Source organism: Bufo bufo, chromosome 9 (genome assembly GCF_905171765.1).
Source record: "Bufo bufo chromosome 9, aBufBuf1.1, whole genome shotgun sequence".
In the NCBI taxonomy this organism is placed as follows: Eukaryota; Metazoa; Chordata; class Amphibia; order Anura; family Bufonidae; genus Bufo; species Bufo bufo.
In genome coordinates, this window is record NC_053397.1 from 33,917,659 (window position 1) to 33,937,636 (window position 19,978).

The 19,978-nt window shown below is 40.8% G+C and overlaps 1 protein-coding gene across 1 annotated transcript in view; it reads left to right on the top strand.

Annotated features, from left to right (window-relative positions):
• The window catches only part of LOC120978977 (interferon-induced very large GTPase 1-like), a 53,903-nt gene extending 47,742 nt beyond the window's left edge, over positions 1-6,161 (top strand). Inside the window, exon 4 of the mRNA XM_040407453.1 lies at positions 50-6,161. Coding sequence (XP_040263387.1) covers positions 50-3,917 — 3,868 coding nt within the window. The 3' untranslated portion in view covers positions 3,918-6,161. The remainder of the gene's footprint in view (positions 1-49) is intronic.
• The last annotated feature ends 13,817 nt before the right edge of the window (positions 6,162-19,978 follow it).

The following is a 19,978-nucleotide window of genomic DNA, read 5'->3' on the forward strand; positions in this document are numbered from 1 at the left end:
ATTTTGGGAATTCTCATTATCGTAACCTTTTTCATTATTTCCTTTTTAGCTCAGATGAAATTGCGAAGGAGATTGACAGCAGCAACATGGACAAAGACTTTTTGCAATTGTTAAAGAGGCTTGATCTTGTAAACTATTATCCACAAAAAATGAAAACGGCTGATTTTCATAAGATATGTAGATCTTCTATGTCTAAAACCCTGACTTTAGGAGAACGTCAACTTTCCATCCATTATCTACAAAAGTTGCTCATGTTGGACTATCGTGCTAGAGATACACAGTACAAAAGTGCTAATGATCTCGCTCAAAAGAATATAGTGACCATAAATGATAAAGTTGATAAAAATGACATATCAGAAGATTTCTTAGATCATTTCCTTGATGACAGCAAGGAGGAATTTGAAAGCCAAAGTGCAAACCAAGAGCAACCTATTCACCCTATGGATGTGCAGATGGCAATTTTTCATTGTGCTAATGACTTTATGAGACAGTATATTTACACAAAACTTTCACTTTGTCAGTTTGCTGTACCAATGTTGGTAAGAAATCCCAGCACAAAGCTCATTGAGTTTCCTCTTTGGTCTTTTCAAGAAGTTAAAAAGAAATGGAAAGCAAAAAGTGGCGCGAACAGGGATGATACATCCAGCAACAAATTTGTTACTGAAGCTGAAACTCCTATTGTATCTTTCATTCGCTTTGGTCCATCAGCTTCTTCTAAGTCACAAATAATCAACTGGCTGATCAGTAAACAAAGACATGACATCTTCTATCACCGCCATTGCAAGGGAAGTACAAAGAACTCTTTGCTAATGAATGGCATTACAGAAATTGCTTGGTATTGCCCAGGTGGGAAGGATGATGATGCATTTGATGACTGCATTGCCTTTACCAATCTACATGGTGATGCTAGAGACCATGACAAACAAGTACAATTTTTAGAGCAGATTTCCTCAGTCATTGTAGTTTTGTTCAATGATAGAGATGCAAGGGAAGGACATGGTAAAATAGTTTTGCAGCGATTAGTGAACTCTCCCACACCATTAATCTGTCTTATTGCAGACAAGGAATGTCCTCCACCAAAACCTGGTACTAAATTAAAAATAGGTTTAAGAGACAGAAATGAAGCAGATATGGTAGACATAGTAGCTACTACAATACATTCATTATTGACCCGTTCAAATCAAAGACACTCTCTTAACAAATGTGCAAGCATTGCCAGAAGTCATGGATTTATAGTGGATGTGGACAAAGAGCAGTGCAAGCAAGGAAGAGATGACGCAGATCGTCTACTGTCCCTACTAAAAGAAAAAAAACTCTCAGCTATAAAGGAGGCATTTCTGCCATTGCAAGGTGATCTGTGGCATAATTGGTGCACAAAAGATAAGGAACTCACTAGACTTAAGGGAAAAAATAATTTGAGCATTGAGGAACAGCGGAGTAACATTGAGTCTGAAAAACAAGCGCTAAGAAACAGTCAAATACAAAAAGCTTTTCCTTTAAATGACTTTATGAGATCTCTCCTAAATATTCTACACTCAAATGCTCAGGGCTCAAAATTATATTTTCTGCAGTGGTTTAAAATGTTTTTGGATGATTTGTCTTCAGAAACATTATCAACTCTCTATCATGAATATCAAAATGTTTGGTCAGATTTAACAGTGGAAAAGCAAAAGTGCAAAAATAAGCGTAAAATACAAAAACTTGAAAACAAACTGGAAGAACTATCAACCAAGATCAACGGCTCAACATTTGGGCTTGAACATATTCTCAGAGAACTTGGACAAATTTATGAAGCATTAGAAACATCCCCTGAAAAAGATCAAAGCTTTTTAACTTTGCCTAAAATTGCAGCACATCTTATGGTTTCAGGGTATCCAGTAGAGCTTATGGATGGCGACGCTGCACATGTACCATTGAAGTGGATAGGAGCAGTTCTGGATGAATTGATAGGACTGTTAGGAGATAAAAAGCTGTATGTCCTTTCTGTACTAGGTATTCAGAGTACAGGTAAATCCACTTTACTCAATGCTATGTTTGGCCTCCAGCCTGCAGTGAGTGCTGGTAGATGTACACGAGGAGCGTTTATGCAACTTATTAAGGTTGATGAAGAACTTAAACAAGAACTAAAATTTGAATACGTGCTTGTTGTAGACACCGAAGGATTAAGAGCTGTAGAACTATCAAAGAAGAATTCAGTGAACCATGATAATGAATTGGCTACATTTGTAATTGGCCTGGGTAACATCACTATAATTAATATTTTTGGTGAAAATCCTTCCGAAATGCAAGACATTCTACAGATTGCTGTTCAAGCATTTCTCAGAATGAAACAAGTGAACTTAAGACCAAGCTGTTTATTTGTTCATCAAAATGTTGGTGAGATCACAGCCAAAGAAAAAAACATGGAGGGAAGAAGAAGATTGCAAGAGAAACTGGATGAAATGACATTGTGTGCAGCGCAGCAGGAGCAGTGTGGTGTCACTTGTTTCAATGATGTCATTCAGTTTGATGTCAACACTCATATTCACTATTTTGCCCATTTGTGGGAAGGTGACCCACCTATGGCCCCTCCAAATCCAAGTTACAGTGAAAATGTCCAAGAGTTAAAGAAGATCATACTCCAGTCAGGGAAACAGGAAGACCATGCAAATATTTTGAGCATTTCAATGTTTAAAGCACGTGTTAATGATCTATGGAATGCGCTGCTTAACGAAAACTTTGTTTTTAGTTTTAAGAATTCTCTTGAAATTGCTGCTTATAACAAACTGGAAACTAAATACAGTCAATTGGCATGGTCTTTAAGAGAGCACATGCTGACGCTTCAAAGCAAAATCAACAACCAAATTCACAACGATGTGATAAAATCTGTAAATGTCGGTTCGCTAACCAAGGAATTTAAACCGAAATACAAAACTATTCAGGAAGAGCTGAATACATTTTTTACAGAAGAAAGAGATAGTGAAATGTTAGTGCAATGGAGAGCAAAGACTGAAATTAGACTCTCTACTCTTAAAAGTGATATCATAGAAGAGATGAAGAAAAAAACTGATGAACTATTGACAGCAAAAAATAATAGTGCAAAAATGAACTCTTTTAAGGAAAAATATGAAGATGAAATGTTTAAGAAAAGCAAAAACCTGGCCTTGACTTTGAAAGGAAGAAACCTTAATGATGAGGAATTGCAGGAAAAATTTAATGACATGTGGAATGCCTTGATTACTAAAGTAACTAAAACAATAAACATGCCTGAGCGTCCTGAGATCCACCTAGACTTAGAAAATGTTTTCCTAGAACGCTTCAAAACAGAAAACAATCTTGTTGATACAATTCGTGATTCTTATAATTGGAAGGATTTTCTTCCAGCGTTCTCCAAGTATATTGAGGGTAAACGAGGATTTATGTCAAAGGTGTTTTTCTCTGGAACACTCAGCCATAATGATCAATACAAGATAAAACATACAACATATGCTCTAGAGAAGCGAGTTAATGAATATATTGAAAAAAAAGAGCAAGAGATAATGGATTATCAGTGTATCTATTTTCATGAAATTTTGAATACGATTAACAAGGAAATATACACCATGCTGGATAAAAAGTTTAAATATTTGACAGAATATAAGCTGTATGTGTCACTGTTCTTGTGTCAAATTGCCGCCAGAAGATTTATCCGCATTTCAGATGCTTTTAGAGAAGCTAACAATCCTCTTGTTTACTTGGAAGGTAAAAAGGATCAATTCTGGCAGAGTTTTAAAATCTCCTGCAAAGAAAAAACTGAAACAGCATTGCTAGCTGATTTATTGTGTAATACATTAAAAGGGTCCATCCAACAAGAAGTGACAGAAAAGGCTGCACTTGAGTTAGCTGGGGACATGAAATGCAATGATCCTTCTTTAAATGGGGGAACAGATCGAAACTAGACTACTGTTTACTTAAGTCACTGGCAGAAAAGGAATGTTTCCAGGATTACATTAACTACATCAAAGATCCGAAATCAGCAGTTCAGGCCTTTATCAAAGAACGTGTTCACGTGATTTGTAAAGAAAATGCAAAGATTTCAGAGATTTTCAATATTAAAGTGGATTTTTTTAGACGACTTGTATCAAAAGCTATCGATAAGTCAACTGCTGAGGTTACAGACAAGTGTGGAAATGTTAAATCCTGGCTGGAAAGATTCTGCCAAAAGCTTCAGAATGAAATGAAGCTGTCCTCAAATGACCTGAAAATTGTTCAATATCAGGACATAACCGACTTAGGATTCCTTAAGGAGGCAATGACAAAGGCTTTACAGATAGTAGTGAAATCCCTCAAAGAGGAGTTATCTGTATGTGATCCATAATTCCTTGAAAAAAAGATCTTCACCAATTTATTTGACCAGTTTTCCGGATGCTGGAAAATGTGTCCATTTTGTGATGCTGTTTGTACACATACTACAAGTACACATGATGGAGACCACAGCATGAAGTTCCATCGTCCTAGAGGTTTAACAGGCGGCTCTTGGCATAATACCAGAAATTTTAGCACAAATATATGCACTTCTCTTGTAGGAAGTGATCTGATCTGTGTAGTAAATGATGACAAACGCTTTCCCTTCCAAAACTATAAAAATGAAGGATCCCCTTACAGTGAGTGGTCTATTACTCCCGACAACTCTGCCTTATCCTACTGGAAATGGGTGACCTGCCGTTTTGAATCTGATTTAGAAAAATATTATAATTTAAAATTTGAAGATAAAGGAAAGATCCCTTTACAATGGAGAAATATAACCAAGCAGGATGCCATTAGAGAGATAGAGAAACTGATGTAGTCAATTAAAAAATCTAATAATATATTAATAAAGAGGTTTTCCCATTATGACAACTTATCTCCTACCCATAGAATGGTGGACAAGTTGCGGACCGGCGGGGGGATGACTTCTAGGGCCCCTACTAATCACTAGAATAAGGACCAGTGCTCACAGTTTGATTGCATCGGCAGATATGAATGCATGCTGCCACTTCATTCAACTCTATGGATCTGCCAGAGATACAGTAGCTGAGTGCTATCTCTGGGAGCCCCATAGAGTTGAATGGAGAGTAGGAAACACATGCGTATCTGCCACTTCTAATGGGGAACATCCACCCTTGTTTTAGTATTGGCAGGGGCCCCAGCAATCGGCAACAAATCCCTTATCCTATGGATAGAAGATGAGTTGTCATAGTGGGACAACCCATTTAAGTTCAACTACTGCATGTATTCAGCCAATAGACAGATTGATCAGGGAAGCCACTATGGCATCATAATATAATACTGGAATTATTACTGATATTGAATAGGTAATATAGGTTAAAGGGGTTAGCCCATCTCACCCTTTGTTGGCACATATCTAGGATATGCCACCAATGTCTGATAGGTGTGGATCCCACCTCTGGGACCTATATCTATCTCTAGAATGGGGTCCAAAAGTGAACAAGGGCGCAAGCGTGGGCTCTCTCCATTCACTTCTATGGGGGTGCCAAAAATAGCCAAGCTCCTTAATTCTATGGGCATTCTAGAGTTAGGTGCAGGTCTCAGAGTGGGACCCACACCTATAGGACATTAGTGACACATCCTATCGATAAGCCACCATGATGCAAGATGGGCAATCCCTTTAAGCATATTGTCTATGATACAAAACATTGATGATACTTGTAAACAGATCAAATCTTAAATGGAATATGAATATTGAAGAGTGATCTTAAAACAGTTGCCCATCTTAGACCTTTATTACAAGGATCCATAAATAACCATAAGCCGATCACAGTGTTTCCTGGTGCAGGAACCCCCAGATATCAGCTTTTACCTGCAGGAGAATTCAGCATAACCACAGGGAAAACTAATTATTACACCATGGCCACTAACATCAATGGGCTGTTCAGCTGCTCTCCACAGTACTTCAGGCTTCTGAACAGATGACCCCCATCTATTAACTCCCTAATTGGGTTTCTTTTAACAAAATTCAAGGTGAGATTTGAAAGAACATTCAGCAAGTTATATAAAGGTCCCTGATAATCAGGGTGAAGATCATTATTAATACCAGTTCCTATGATTTTTTTTTTTTATCCTTCAACTTTCTTTAAAAAATATATATATATATATAATTATTTGTATTTATTGTAAGTAAAAATAAAACAATATACCCGGCAGCAAGTCTTTAAAGGGGTTTTCTGAGACTTTACTACTGATGACCTATTCTCAGGATAGGTCTGTCAGTATCTGATTGGTGGGGTCTGACCCCCGGCCCCCCCGCCGATCAGCTGTCCGAGAAGAGATCAGCACTCACAATACCGCTGAAGCCTTCTCTCAGCTTTATCTAGGCCAGTCCATTTTGCCGTCACTGTATCAGTATTAAAGTCTTGGAGAACCCTTTTAAGTATTTTTCTTTAACCCCTTAGTGATTAGCTGGTTTTGGGCTTTACTAACTAAGCATTTTTCTTCCCTTTTTTTTATCGTCGCGTTCCAAGAGCTATAATTTTTTTTATTTTTCCGTCTATATAGCTTTATGAGGGCTAGTTTTTTGTGGAACAAGTTGTAGTTTTTAATGGCACCATTTTGGGGTACACATAACTTTCTGATTAACTTTTATTAACTCTTTCTGGGAGGAAGATGGGGAAAAACAGCGTTTTTACGTTATAACTTTTATGCTGTTAATTTTTTGGTATAAATAACATAATATCTTTATTCTCTGGGTCACTACGATTACAGTGATACTAAATACGTATCGTTTTTTTTTCTGTTTTACTACTTTTTTGCAATAAAACACCCCTTTTTTTTAAGAAAAAAATGTTTTAGAATGGCCGCTTCCCAAGACCCATAACTTTTTTATTTTTCTTTCTATGGAGTTGTGTGAGGACTTGATTTTTGTGGGATGACTTTTTTTTTATTGGTATCATTTTGGAGTAAATGGCGCTTTTTGATCGCTTGTTATTATGTTTTTCGGTGGCAACTAAGAATAAATTAGCAATTTAGTATTTTTTTTATGGCTTTCACGGTAGGTGATAATTTACGTGATATTTATGTAGTCTGGGTCATTACGGATGCAGCTATACCAAACATATGGGGGAGATTAAAAAAAAATAAAAAATTTCACTGAAAAGCGTATTTTCAATCGGAAAAAAGTGTATTTTTTATGGGATTTTTTTATTGAATAAATGTGGGTTTTTTTTCTTTTTATTTACCACTTAATAGTCCAACAAGGGGACTATAACAGACAAAATTCTGATTGATTTTAAAATTCAATGCATTAACCCTATAGTGCATTGCATTTTAATATCAGTGCGGCTGGTCTGGGGCCTACACGAGACCCCAGCCAGCCTTCACACACATCGGCAACACGCAACGCATTTGCGGGATGCCGATGGGAGACAGAGGGTGTCCGCATCCTCTGTCAGCACTTTACATGCGTCAGGCTCCATAAAGTGTTAAACAGCCCGGATCAGCACTCCTGCCGGTCCGGGCTGTTAGAGCAGGGCCGTGGCTCTCATGTGAGAGCCGGGCCAGCGCTCCCCGCGTGACACATGCAGCCCTTAGACTGGACCGCTATAAAAAAGCGGCGGCCCAGCCTAAGGCCCCTTAGTGAGTGGTCACTAAGGGAATAAAGTGGTTTTTAGGATTCAGAATTTTGATGACCTAACCACAGGACAGGGCATCAATATCAGATAGGGGGGTCTGACTCTAAGCACCCCCCACATATTAGCTATTTGAAGGGGCTGTGGTGATCATGCTAACACTGAAGCATTTCCATTGCTTAGATGAAGCTGTCTAATGGCACACCTACATAGTTTTGGCAGTGAAGGGTCTTGCAGTTTTGTCCTTTTTTGACACAGCTGAAATATCCTGCACCACCGCTACTAAGTAGACAGCAGGCAGGTCGATGGCCATGTGCAAACAATAAAGAGGCCTTGGTGTTCATATAAGTGCTGTGGCCCCTTCAAACAGCTGATCTGCTGACGGGTCAAGTTTTGGACCCCCACTGATCTATCGATGGTCTATCTTGATGATAGGCCATCAAAATTCTCATCTCAGACAAACCCTTTAAATCTATACCTAATGCGTAAAGATAACCATATGTAACTTTAGTTTGGTGATTGTTCTTTCCATTTTATGTCAGATTAGTCTTTTCTCACTATTTGCTGTGTTTTCTTACGAAATGATACAATGTTGAGTAAGCCTGTCCATATGATTATGAGTATTCATGGTAATGCTTGTGTGTTATGGAAAATTAACTAATTACTGAAACTTGATATTAAATTTCTTTCTTTGAAACATTTGTTGCGTTTTTCCAAACAGAAGAGAAATCCCTCAGGAATCTTCTATAAAAGAGAGAGATCTGTTTTATTGAGTAGAATGTACACAGTGCAAACGAGCAATAGGGAGGAAATCCACAGGATGCGGCTATTGGCCGTTTCGTGTCATCCAACAGTTTCTGAAGGTTTCCTGAGATTCAGCATCAGTGCACTTCTATCCCAACATTATGTGGTGCAGATGAAACACTCTCTTTAAAAAAAAAATAATACAAAATATTACTATTAATATAAAATACATGATAAATATATACAAACTATTACAATTATTTTAAAAGGTTGTGTCTTTCATTGAGTTCACAGGGTCCTACAGTCTGCATTCTACAGGGTGGCCCACAAAAAAGTATCCCGCCTCCAGCGACAATATGACAAGATGAACGAACAAGTGAATTGTTTTTTTATTACAAAAAAAGAGGGTCAATCAGCACATCCCAATGTGCAGGTGCACGCCGCCATGGCTAGAAACACAAAGAAAAAAAAATTTGATTCTTGACAAATACATTTTGTACAAAATGATTTGGGCCCGTTTGCCAAACGTCAAGGCGATCTCTATAAGATGGAAACCTAACACTAAATCCTACCTGTTATGTGCCATAATGGCCACCATAGAATTCAGGGAGTGCAGGTTCCACATGCATGCTGGGTCCACTCTGCTTTATACCATTTTTAGTGCCATAATGGCCTCCATTAAATCCAGGGATGCAGGTATCAACATGCATGCTGAGCCCACTCTATACTTCTCCTGGTGCCAAAGGGCTTTCAATAAATACAATGAGAGCAGGCTACAGCTTTATACTTACTCTAATTAAAATCAGCCTATGGGGAAGACAGGCTAGTCAGGGGTGCAAGACCAACTGGAGTCAGCCACACCTCCAGCTCAAGTAAAACTGCAAAAAAAGGGGGTCAGTCAGCACATCCCAATGTGCAGGTGCGCGCTGTCTGCTCCATAGGCTGATGGATTTTATATATATATAATACAAGATTACATTAACTACATCAAAGATCCAAAATCAGCAGTTCAGGCCTTTATGAAAGAACGTGTTCATGTGAATTGTAGTAAAGGCATTTACTTATTTTGTATCAGGATGCCACAATATTTAAAATTCTCCAAACTGGTTGCCATTTTGTTGCCAGACATGTTCGCACACTAGACAAAATGCTATCAACTAGTGATTGTAGAGTGAACATAAATCATGCATAAACTTGGCTTAAATAGCAAGGCTGTTATCTTTGTAGTGTGGATAGGCAACAAGTGTATAGATACATGGAAAAGGAAAAAGAATTCACCACGCCTCATACAGATCAGAATCATACTATAGGAACTCACATACCTTGTGAATGTGACCTATAACATATAGGTTGCAACACAGGCAAACTTAAAAATATAATCAGTGATCATATATATGAAACAAAAACTGATACCTACAGTATCTAAACACTTCAGAGAATCTTTTCATGTAAAGGCATAGAGTAACTAGCCCCCAGAGAGGGGCAAACTGGAGGAAAAAACTTCTCATGTGTTAAGCATTTTGGGTCCTCACACTGGGCACATTTACAACATGGACTAAACTTAAAGGGTAACTGTCATGTTTTCATAAAAAAAAAAAAATTTTTAGCATATGTTACTGCAGCATTATGCATCAAACAATCTTTAGTTTCTTCACATACCACTGTTTTTCTTGAGTTTTTCCCTTAGTTATGGCTGTTTAAACATTTACAATATGAGGACCTCCTCAAGATAGCTCCACTGCTAGTTCTCTGAGGCCAAAACTGCTTTTCCTCACTTCCCATGCACACTTGCTGTAGCCAGCAGCTTCCTGCCAGCCAATCAGATTGGATTACTGAGAGACACGCCTCCTCACTCTGGAGCCTTATGCAGGCATGTCTACTGTTTATACTAAAAGGAAGACAGACAAGCCCTAGCAACGGTCTTAAGGGAGCAGTGGAAAGGGACAGAGGACATTAATGAAAGCAGTTATTATAAGGTAATTACAGATCTTTTGACAATCTTTGACAGACTAACTCAGGTATACATGCCTAGATCTAATAAACTAGCAAATAAAAAAAATATGACAGTTACACTTTAAAAACAGATCTAATGTATCTATGTTGTCTGCTGACCAATGCCAATCAACATACATGGCCTATACAACTACCCGGAATCATTAGGTTTAAGTAACACATGATGTAACCGCACACTTATGGATACAAAACAGTGTCACATCTGGTGAACTTTTTGACAAGATAGGATTAGGAAACCATATATAGAAATGTGCACAACACATGGTTTTAACAATTTTTAATGGAATTACCTACAATAAAAGTTTGTTCTTAACTAGAATTTTTGGGTCCAAGAGCTGAAAGATGAAGAAAGTGGCTGGACCACATGCTCCACCAAGTCCTCATCAGCATTAATGTATTCCTTTGCATCTAAAACCACCATTTCCTCATAACTTCTTGACCTTGTTGTATTTTTACCTTCAGTTAAATGACCACTGAGGCTGGGTTAAACGGCTCTTGCTGCCACATACATCCAAAACCCCATTGACCTGTAGTAGCCAATGGCTGCACGATTTTGTGGGCAAAATTGAGTTATTACCTTCGCAATCACATGCCCATTGGTCGCTGGGTGAGTGGGGTTTTGTCTGAATGGGGTGGTCACATTTTATAAATTAAGCCTAATTAAACTGCAGTAGGATAGATGTCTTATTCTTTTTTTTTGATAATCGATAATTTACCTAAATGAGATTTTCCTGAAGTGTTATTTAGAAACAAAGAAATGACTTATGAGCCTGCACTTCCTCTGACCCCATGACATTGGGTGCCATTTATCAAGGAGCGGCACTTTACAACAGTCTTTTATCCCCCTGAGCTTCTGGAGCAGCTTAAACCCTTTTCCACATCACATGTCAATGTAACATCTTCCAAAGTAATTCTTTAATTTCTTGATACAGCAGGGAAATGTTATAGTATTGCTCTCGAACTGGAGCAGCATGTCCAGTGCACATTGTACAGTCTGCTTGAACTCGTCTGTGCAACATTACTCCTCATCATGTTGGGTGAACATGGTTGGATGCCAAGTTAGGAACAGTCATACAGTCTGCTCGAGTTCTTGGCTGAGTTCATGCTGTCCTAGGCCCAACTGTTCTGAAAGCCCCACCGCCTCTGTTCAGTACATTGTCTTACTGTTAGATTCAAGAAAGCAGGAGCAATGGCCCCACTCTAGACTACATGCACCTCTGCTAATATTAGCTTCCAGGGAAGTATGGATAATTCCTGGCCATTCATGTTCATCAGCTACAATGCTGCCATCCTTTTTCAAGTTTGGAAAATATACAATATGTAGGACGACCACCAAGCTTAACATATGCAGTGACCCCCTACAACCTGTTGTGCATGTTGACCTAATTGGCGTGAGGAGTCTTATAGGCCTGGCAATGCTCCTCTGGAATTCTGAAAAGAGGGTATGCAAATAAGCTCTTAGCAACCCATTCACCATAGTCTGTTGCCACTTTTCTCATGAGTATTCCATTTAGTTTCTGTAGAACATTTCCTCCCACAATTATGTGGAAACCAGTTTTGGCATAGTCTCTGACCACCACCATGTCTGTGTGCCAGAATTATGTATTTTTTTTCTAAGAGCTCCATGTCCTTACAGATAACTGCCACCATGGACATGGGGAGACTGTTGGCAGCCATAAGGTTAATCCACAGATGCTTCAGCCCCTAAGAGTTCAGGAAGCATGCCTGATATAGCTTACTGGTTATCTTTGTGACCTTGAAGCCCATGTAAATCAATCAAGCAACTTGTAGTCAATTCATCTGTGATTGTACTATTGGACATCATCTGACAATTACCCCTGAGGTGGGCTCGGGTCCTCTGAGTTTAAAGGCTGCTGTTCTGAAATGGGGCCATGCAGAGGGCCACTTCCTGGCTAAGGGACCTGGCTCACCACACCATCAACACCTCTGTACTACAACCCTTCTGGGATGGACATTGCATCTTATCTGACTTGCAGGTAGACTATGATTCCATAAAAGTGTGATTTCTGCCTTCACCTCGGAAATTGACTCACAAAGATACCTGGTAAATTTTTTCATTTCTCTTCCAGTTTTATCTTCCACCATCACATGGAAAGCTTATATAGATTTGACTCCTTAAGCAGCTACAACTACACATTCGTCTTCATATCTCACCAACTCTATGGCTTCTCACACTATGTCCTGCAGGGAGGCATTTTCCTCTTGTCTCATATATTGTCCTAATGTGGTATACGTTGTGGAACTCTAGGGCGTGACCATGAATTTGTAACAGAGCAATGGATTTGTGTCAGGCACTGCCACTCACAACTTTAGATCATTTTTCAGAAGCCAACGCTACAGGGTTTGGTAGCTATAGAAAACTGCTCAACCACCCATCCATTTCTCTGTATTCAGGTGTATAATTTCTTTGTCATATTAATGATGGTCGTTGCATCACCATAAAGAGATTCAGTGTTTATAGAGTCAAATAGTTCAATGATGGCATCCATAGTTTTCCTTAACTCCTAGAGCAATATTAGAGGCCTCCAGGGGTACACCTAGCCTTTCTGCTGCCTGAGGCGAAAATGTGATGGCGTCCCAACCCCCCCCATGCCAATTTCTTAACCCAACCCCTTCCCTCCAGCCCTACTGTTAAAGACAGGGGCGTTGCTAGGGTCTCAAAAGATCCGGGGCCCAAGCACCAATGCATATGGCCCAATTCTCTGCACCCCCCCCCCCCCCCCCGCAAACACTAACACTGAAGACATTGTGCTCTACTTGCTATACAGCAGCACGTACCTTTTACATCCAGGGCCTCCAGGTGACGTCTCCTCTGATGTAGATCTTCTCTGTCATCATCTTCTCCATTCGGTCCGGACACTGCTCTCAGCCACCTCATCTCTACAGAGTGTAACGCACAGACATATTAGCTTCCTTACTTTTCTGTACCCCCAAATAATATCCTGAAGTAAAATGAGTGCCATACAGATAATCCTCCCCATAGTAATAGTTCTCCTCATAGTCCCACCAATAGTAACTCCCTTCTAGAATGCCCTCATTAGTAATACTGCCCCCTACAGTGCCCCAACCATGATAACACTGCGCAAGAATGCCTCCATTAGTAGAAGAGCCCTCCAGTATTAATAATACCCTCACAGAGTCCCCAGTAGAAATAAGGCCCTCCATTGTTCCCCCAGTGGTAATAAAGCTCTCTACAGACCCCTCAGTAGTAATAAGGCCCCCATAGTACTCTTAGTAGAAATAATGCGGATCTATAAGTCCCTCCTATAGAGCCCCCAGTAGTAATAAGAACGCCTAATGTCCCCTGGATTTAAAATGCCCCCATAGAGCCCCCTGTATTTATATAGCCCCCTACTGTTATTATGCTTGCCCTGAAGCTCCCCCAGTATTTATAATGCCACCTGCAGTGCCCCCTGTGGTTATATTCCTCCGTTTAGTGTCCTCAGAAATTATAATTCCTCAGCACCTCCGCCATACAGTCCCATGTAAATAACACTATTTATCCCTCTCTATCTACAGCCCCTCTTATATACAGTCACATGTAAATAACATCCTTATCTACAGCCCCCTCCAAAATACAGTCCCATGTAAATAACATCACACCATCTCTCCTGCCCCTTCCAATATACAGTCCCATGTAAATAATATCACCCCCTCCCCAGCCACCTTCAACATACAGTCCCATGTGAATAACATCACCTCCTCAAAAAACAGAAATCCAACTTCCAAACATGAACTCAGTAATGAGTAGCTCCGCCGTTATTGTTTATCACTTCAAAAATTAGTTTCGGCATGCTTGATGCAAGCGTTTCCATGTGGTGAATGGGAACATTTCTCCAAGTGGTGAAGACGGCCGCACGAAGGCCATCTACTGTCTGGAACTGTTGTCCATTTTTGTAAACTTCCCTTGCCATCCATCCCCAAAGGTTCTCAATTGAATTTAGATCAGGGGAACACGCAGGATGGGCCAAAAGAGTGATGTTATTCTCCTAGAAGAAGTCCCTTGTCCTGCGTGCATTGTGTACTGTAGTGTTGTCCTGTTCAAAAACCCAGTCGTTACCACACAGACGAGGGCCCTCAGTCATGAGGAATGTTTGACGCCCCTGCACTTCCTGAAGCTCCATTGTTCCACTGAAGGAAAAAGCACCCCAGACCATTATGGCGCCCCATCCACTGTGGCGCGTAGAAAACATCTCAGGTGGGATCTGCTTGTCATGCCAGTAAAGTCGGAAACCAGCAGGACCATCAAGGTTAAATTTTTTCTCATCAGAGAAGAAAACTTTCTTCCACCTTTGAATGTCCCATATTTGGTGCTCTCTTGCAAAGTCCAAACGAGCAGTTCTGTGGCGTTCAAGGAGACGAGGTCTTTGAAGACGTTTTTTGTTATTGAAGCCCCTCAGTTTCAGCCATCTGATGGTTATGGGGCTGCAGTCAGCACCAGTAAGGGCCTTAATTTGGGTCGAGGATCGTCCAGTGTCTTGACGGACAGCCAATTTGATCCTCCTGCTCAGTGCTAATGACATTTTATTGGGTCTTCCACTTGACTTTTTTGTTCCATAACCCTCAGGATTACTGCGTCCCACCTCAGCAGTGATGGCACGCTGTGAGAGACCCTGCTTATGCAGTTCAACAACCCAACCACGTTCAAAATGGGAGAGTTTTTTTGCCTTTGCCATCACAACGTGTGACTACCTGACAGAAAATGACAATGAATCCACATCTTTGCACAGATTTAGCCTTTTAAAGGCATGTGGTCCTAAAATTTGGATCAGCTGAAAAACAGCCTGTTTCAGTTTAATCGTTATTTTCAATTAATTGAATGCTAAAAAAATGTTTTGTCTCACTCTCATTTCTTCTTGTTGCATGTTGAAGCTCTACTTGGAACCTTGTTAAGATCCAACAATGTAAAATATGATTTTTTGCCATTTTTCAACTGGTCTTAAACTTTTGATCAGGACTGTATATATATACTGCTCAAAAAAATAAAGGGAACACAAAAATAACACATCCTAGATCTGAGTTAATTAAATATTCTTCTGAAATACTTTGTTCTTTACATAGTTGAATGTGCTGACAACAAAATCACACAAAAATTTAAAAATGGAAATCAAATTTTTCAACTCATGGAGGTCTGGATTTGGAGTCACACTCAAAATTAAAGTGGAAAAACACACTACAGGCTGATCCAACTTTGATGTAATGTCCTTAAAACAAGTCAAAATGAGGCTCAGTAGTGTGTGTGGCCTCCACGTGCCTGTATGACCTCCCTACAACGCCTGTGCATGCTCCTGATGAGGTGGCGGATGGTCTCCTGAGGGATCTCCTCCCAGACCTGGACTAAAGCATCTGCCAACTCCTGGACAGTCTGTGGTGCAACGTGACGTTGGTGGATAGAGCGAGACATGATGTCCCAGATGTGCTCAATTGGATTCAGGTCTGGGGAACGGGCGGGCCAGTCCATAGCATCAATGCCTTCGTCTTGCAGGAACTGCTGACACACTCCAGCCACATGAGGTCTAGCATTGTCTTGAATTAGGAGGAACCCAGGGCCAACCGCACCAGCATATGGTCTCACAAGGGGTCTGAGGATCTCATCTCGGTACCTAATGGTAGTCAGGCTACCTCTGGCGAGCACATGGAGGGCTGTGCGGCCCTCCAAAGAAATGCCACTCCACACCATTACTGACCCAATGCCAAACCAGTCATGCTGGAGGATGTTGCAGGCAGCAGAACGTTCTCCACGGCGTCTCCAGACTCTGTCACGTCTGTCACATGTGCTCAGTGTGAACCTGCTTTCATCTGTGAAGAGCACAGGGCGCCAGTGGCGAATTTGCCAATCTTACCAATCTTGGTGTTCTCTGGCAAATGCCAAACGTCCTGCACGGTGTTGGGCTGTAAGCACAACCCCCACCTGTGGACGTCGGGCCCTCATATCACCCTCATGGAGTCTGTTTCTGACCATTTGAGCAGACACATGCACATTTGTGGCCTGCTGGAGGTCATTTTGCAGGGCTCTGGGAGTGCTCCTCCTGTTCCTCCTTGCACAAAGGCGGAGATAGCGGTCCTGCTGCTGGGTTGTTGCCCTCCTACGGCCTCCTCCATGTCTCCTGATGTACTGGCCTGTCTCCTGGTAGCGCCTCCATGCTCTGGACACTACGCTGACAGACACAGCAAACCTTCTTGCCACAGCTCGCATTGATGTGCCATCCTGGATAAGCTGCACTACCTGAGCCACTTGTGTGGGTTGTAGACTCCGTCTCATGCTACCACTAGAGTGAAAGCACCGCCAGCATTCAAAAGTGACCAAAACATCAGCCAGGAAGCATAGGAACTGAGAAGTGGTCTGTGATCACCACCTGCAGAACCACTCCTTTATTGGGGGTGTCTTGCTAATTGCCTATAATTTCCACCTGTTGTCTATCCCATTTGCACAACAGCATGTGAAATTGATTGTCACTCAGTGTTGCTTCCTAAGTGGACAATTTGATTTCACAGAAGTGTGATTGACTTGGAGTTACATTGTGTTGTTTAAGTGTTCCCTTTATTTTTTTGAGCAGTGTATATATATATATATATATATATATATATATACAGTTGCAAGAAAAAGTATGTGAACCCTTTGGAATGATATGGATTTCTGCACAAATTGGTCATAAAATGTGATCTGATCTTCATCTAAGTCACAACAATAGACAATCACAGTCTGCTTAAACTAATAACACACAAAGAATTAAATGTTACCATGTTTTTATTGAACACACCATGTAAACATTCACAGTGCAGGTGGAAAAACTATGTGAACCCCTAGACTAATGACATCTCCAAGAGCTAAATGGAGTGAGGTGTCAGCCAACTGGAGTCAAATCAATTAGATGAGATTGGAGGTGTTGGTTACAGCTGCCCTGCCCTATAAAAAACACACACAAATTCTGGGTTTGCTTTTCACACGATGCATTGCCTGATGTGAACGATGCCTCGCACAAAAGAGCTCTCAGAAGACCTACAATTAAGAATTGTTGACTTGCCTAAAGCTGGAAAGGGTTATAAAAGTATCTCCAAAAGCCTTGCTGTTCATCAGTCCACGGTAAGACAAATTGTCTATAAATGGAGAAAGTTCAGCACTGCTGCTTTTCTCCCTAGGAGTGGCCGTTCTGTAAAGATGACTGCAAGAGCACAGCACAGACTGCTCAATGAGGTGAAGAAGAATCCTAGAGTGTCAGCTAAAGACTTACAAAAGTCTCTGGTATATGCTAACATCCCTGTTATCGAATCTGCGATACGTAAAACACTAAACAAGAATGGATTTCATGGGAGGATACCACAGAGGAAGCCACTGCTGTCCAAAAAAAACATTGCTGCACGTTTACAGTTTGCACAAGAGCACCTGGATGTTCCACAGCATTACTGGCAAAATATTCTGTGAACAGATGAAACCAAAGTTGAGTTGTTTAGAAGAAACACACAACACTATGTGTGGAGAAAAAGAGGCACAGCACACCAACATCAAAACCTCATCCCAACTGTGAAGTATGGTGGTGGGGGCATCATGGTTTGGGGCTGCTTTGCTGCGTCAGGGCCTGGATGGATTGCTATCATCGAAGGAAAAATGAATTCCCAAGTTTATCAAGACATTTTGCAGGAGAACTTAAGGCCATCTGTCTACCAGCTGAAACTCAACAGAAGATGGGTGTTGCAATAGGACAACGACCCAAAGCATAGAAGTAAATCAACAACAGAATGGCTTAAACAGAAGAAAATACACCTTCTGGAGTGGCCCAGTCAGAGTCCTGACCTCAACCCGATTGAGATGCTGTAGCATGACCTCAAGAAAGCGATTCACACCAGCCATCCCAAGAATATTGCTGAACTGAAACAGTTCTGTAAAGAGGAATGGTCAAGAATTACTCCTGACCGTTGTGCACGTCTGATCTGCAACTACAGGAAACATTTGGTTAAAGTTATTGCTGCCAAAGGAGGTTCAACAAGTTATTAAATCCAAGGGTTCACATACTTTTTCCACCTGCACTGTGAATGTTTACATGGTGTGTTCAATAAAAACAAGGTAACATTTAATTCTTTGTGTGTTATTAGTTTAAGTAGACTGTGATTGTCTATTGTTGTGACTTAGATGAAGATCAGATCACATTTTATGACCAATTTGTGCAGAAATGCATATCATTCTAAAGGGTTCACATACTTTTTCTTGCAACTGTATATATACATACACAGAGCAGTGTATTGATGTAAGACATACAAGGTATAATACTGTAGATGCAGTGTTTAGAGAAATATGTGGTCAGTTATACATTATGGTCACTGTGTGTGTGAGGTACATGAGTTAGTGGTCACTGTAACTGTCTGAAGTATTATACATGAGTGAGCAATAAGCAAAAACAGGGCATGGGGGGTGGGGGTAAATGACGAGAAGTGGAGTACCTCCTCTTATCACTCCATTCCAGTCTGTATGGATCAATGCAGAGCTGATTGTGAACTTCTAATACTTGCTGTTTGGGGTTTGAAGGACCTGTGATGATGTCACTACACCATTTTGGTGCGGTTCCTTTGCTAGATCCTGAAGGACCTGTGATGTTGAAGATGGTGTCATCACAGGTCCTGGCAGATGCACTGCTCTAACCTAGGAACTAGTCATTACACAATTTTGGTGCAGTTCCTTTGCTAGATCCTGCAGGACCTGTGATGTTGAAGATCATGTCATCACAGGTCCTGGCAGATGCACTGCTCTAACCTGGGAACTACACTTTACACTGTGCAGTTCCCTTACAGGACCTGTGATGACATCATCAAAGGTCCTTTAGCTTTAGAAAGATAGACAGGAGCAATTAGGGGGCGGTGCCTCTCCTCCACTGTGGGCCCCACAGTAGGTACGCCACTGCCAATACGCTTGATCTTTTAGAGTTCTGGAGGCGAACACCACTCTTCAGTGGTCTTAACTCCACTCAGCTACCCACAAGTCTTCAGGGAAAAGCAGTTCTGCACTGCCGACCAACTTCTTTGTTGCTTCCCACCTACTGGATCTCACTGTGCAAGCGGCAATGCAGACTCCATTACCAGCACTTACTTTTCCACAATTATAGCTATCTTCTGGTGAAAGACATGCTATTTTATAGGCTCTACTAACATATCCATCCAAATATCACCAGTGCCTAGAGAGGAACCAAAATCCTGTTCACAAATAGACATAACAAATGATGCACCATGTACACCCTCCTCAACCCCAGGCAGTCTATCCTGAAAACGGAGCACACAAAGAACATACACAACAGTTACATCAGTAAATCATGAAACAGTAGAGTTGTGTGACAAATAGTTTTTTGTGGGGCAAGCTGTAGTTTTTGTTAGTACTATTTTGGAATATGACTAATATAAGGCAACATTGACACTTCCGGTTTTCACTGACATGTCCGCATTTTCCACAGACAGCACTCTTATCCATTTATATATGTGTGCACATATCACTATTTTTTTAATGAACGTAGGTCAGTTTAAAAATTATGGCGACATGCACTACTTTGGTCCGTGAAGCGGACCAGATACGCCCATTGAAGTCTTTTGGTCCGTAAAAAACCATGGACCCATAGACTTGGCATCTGTGTTGC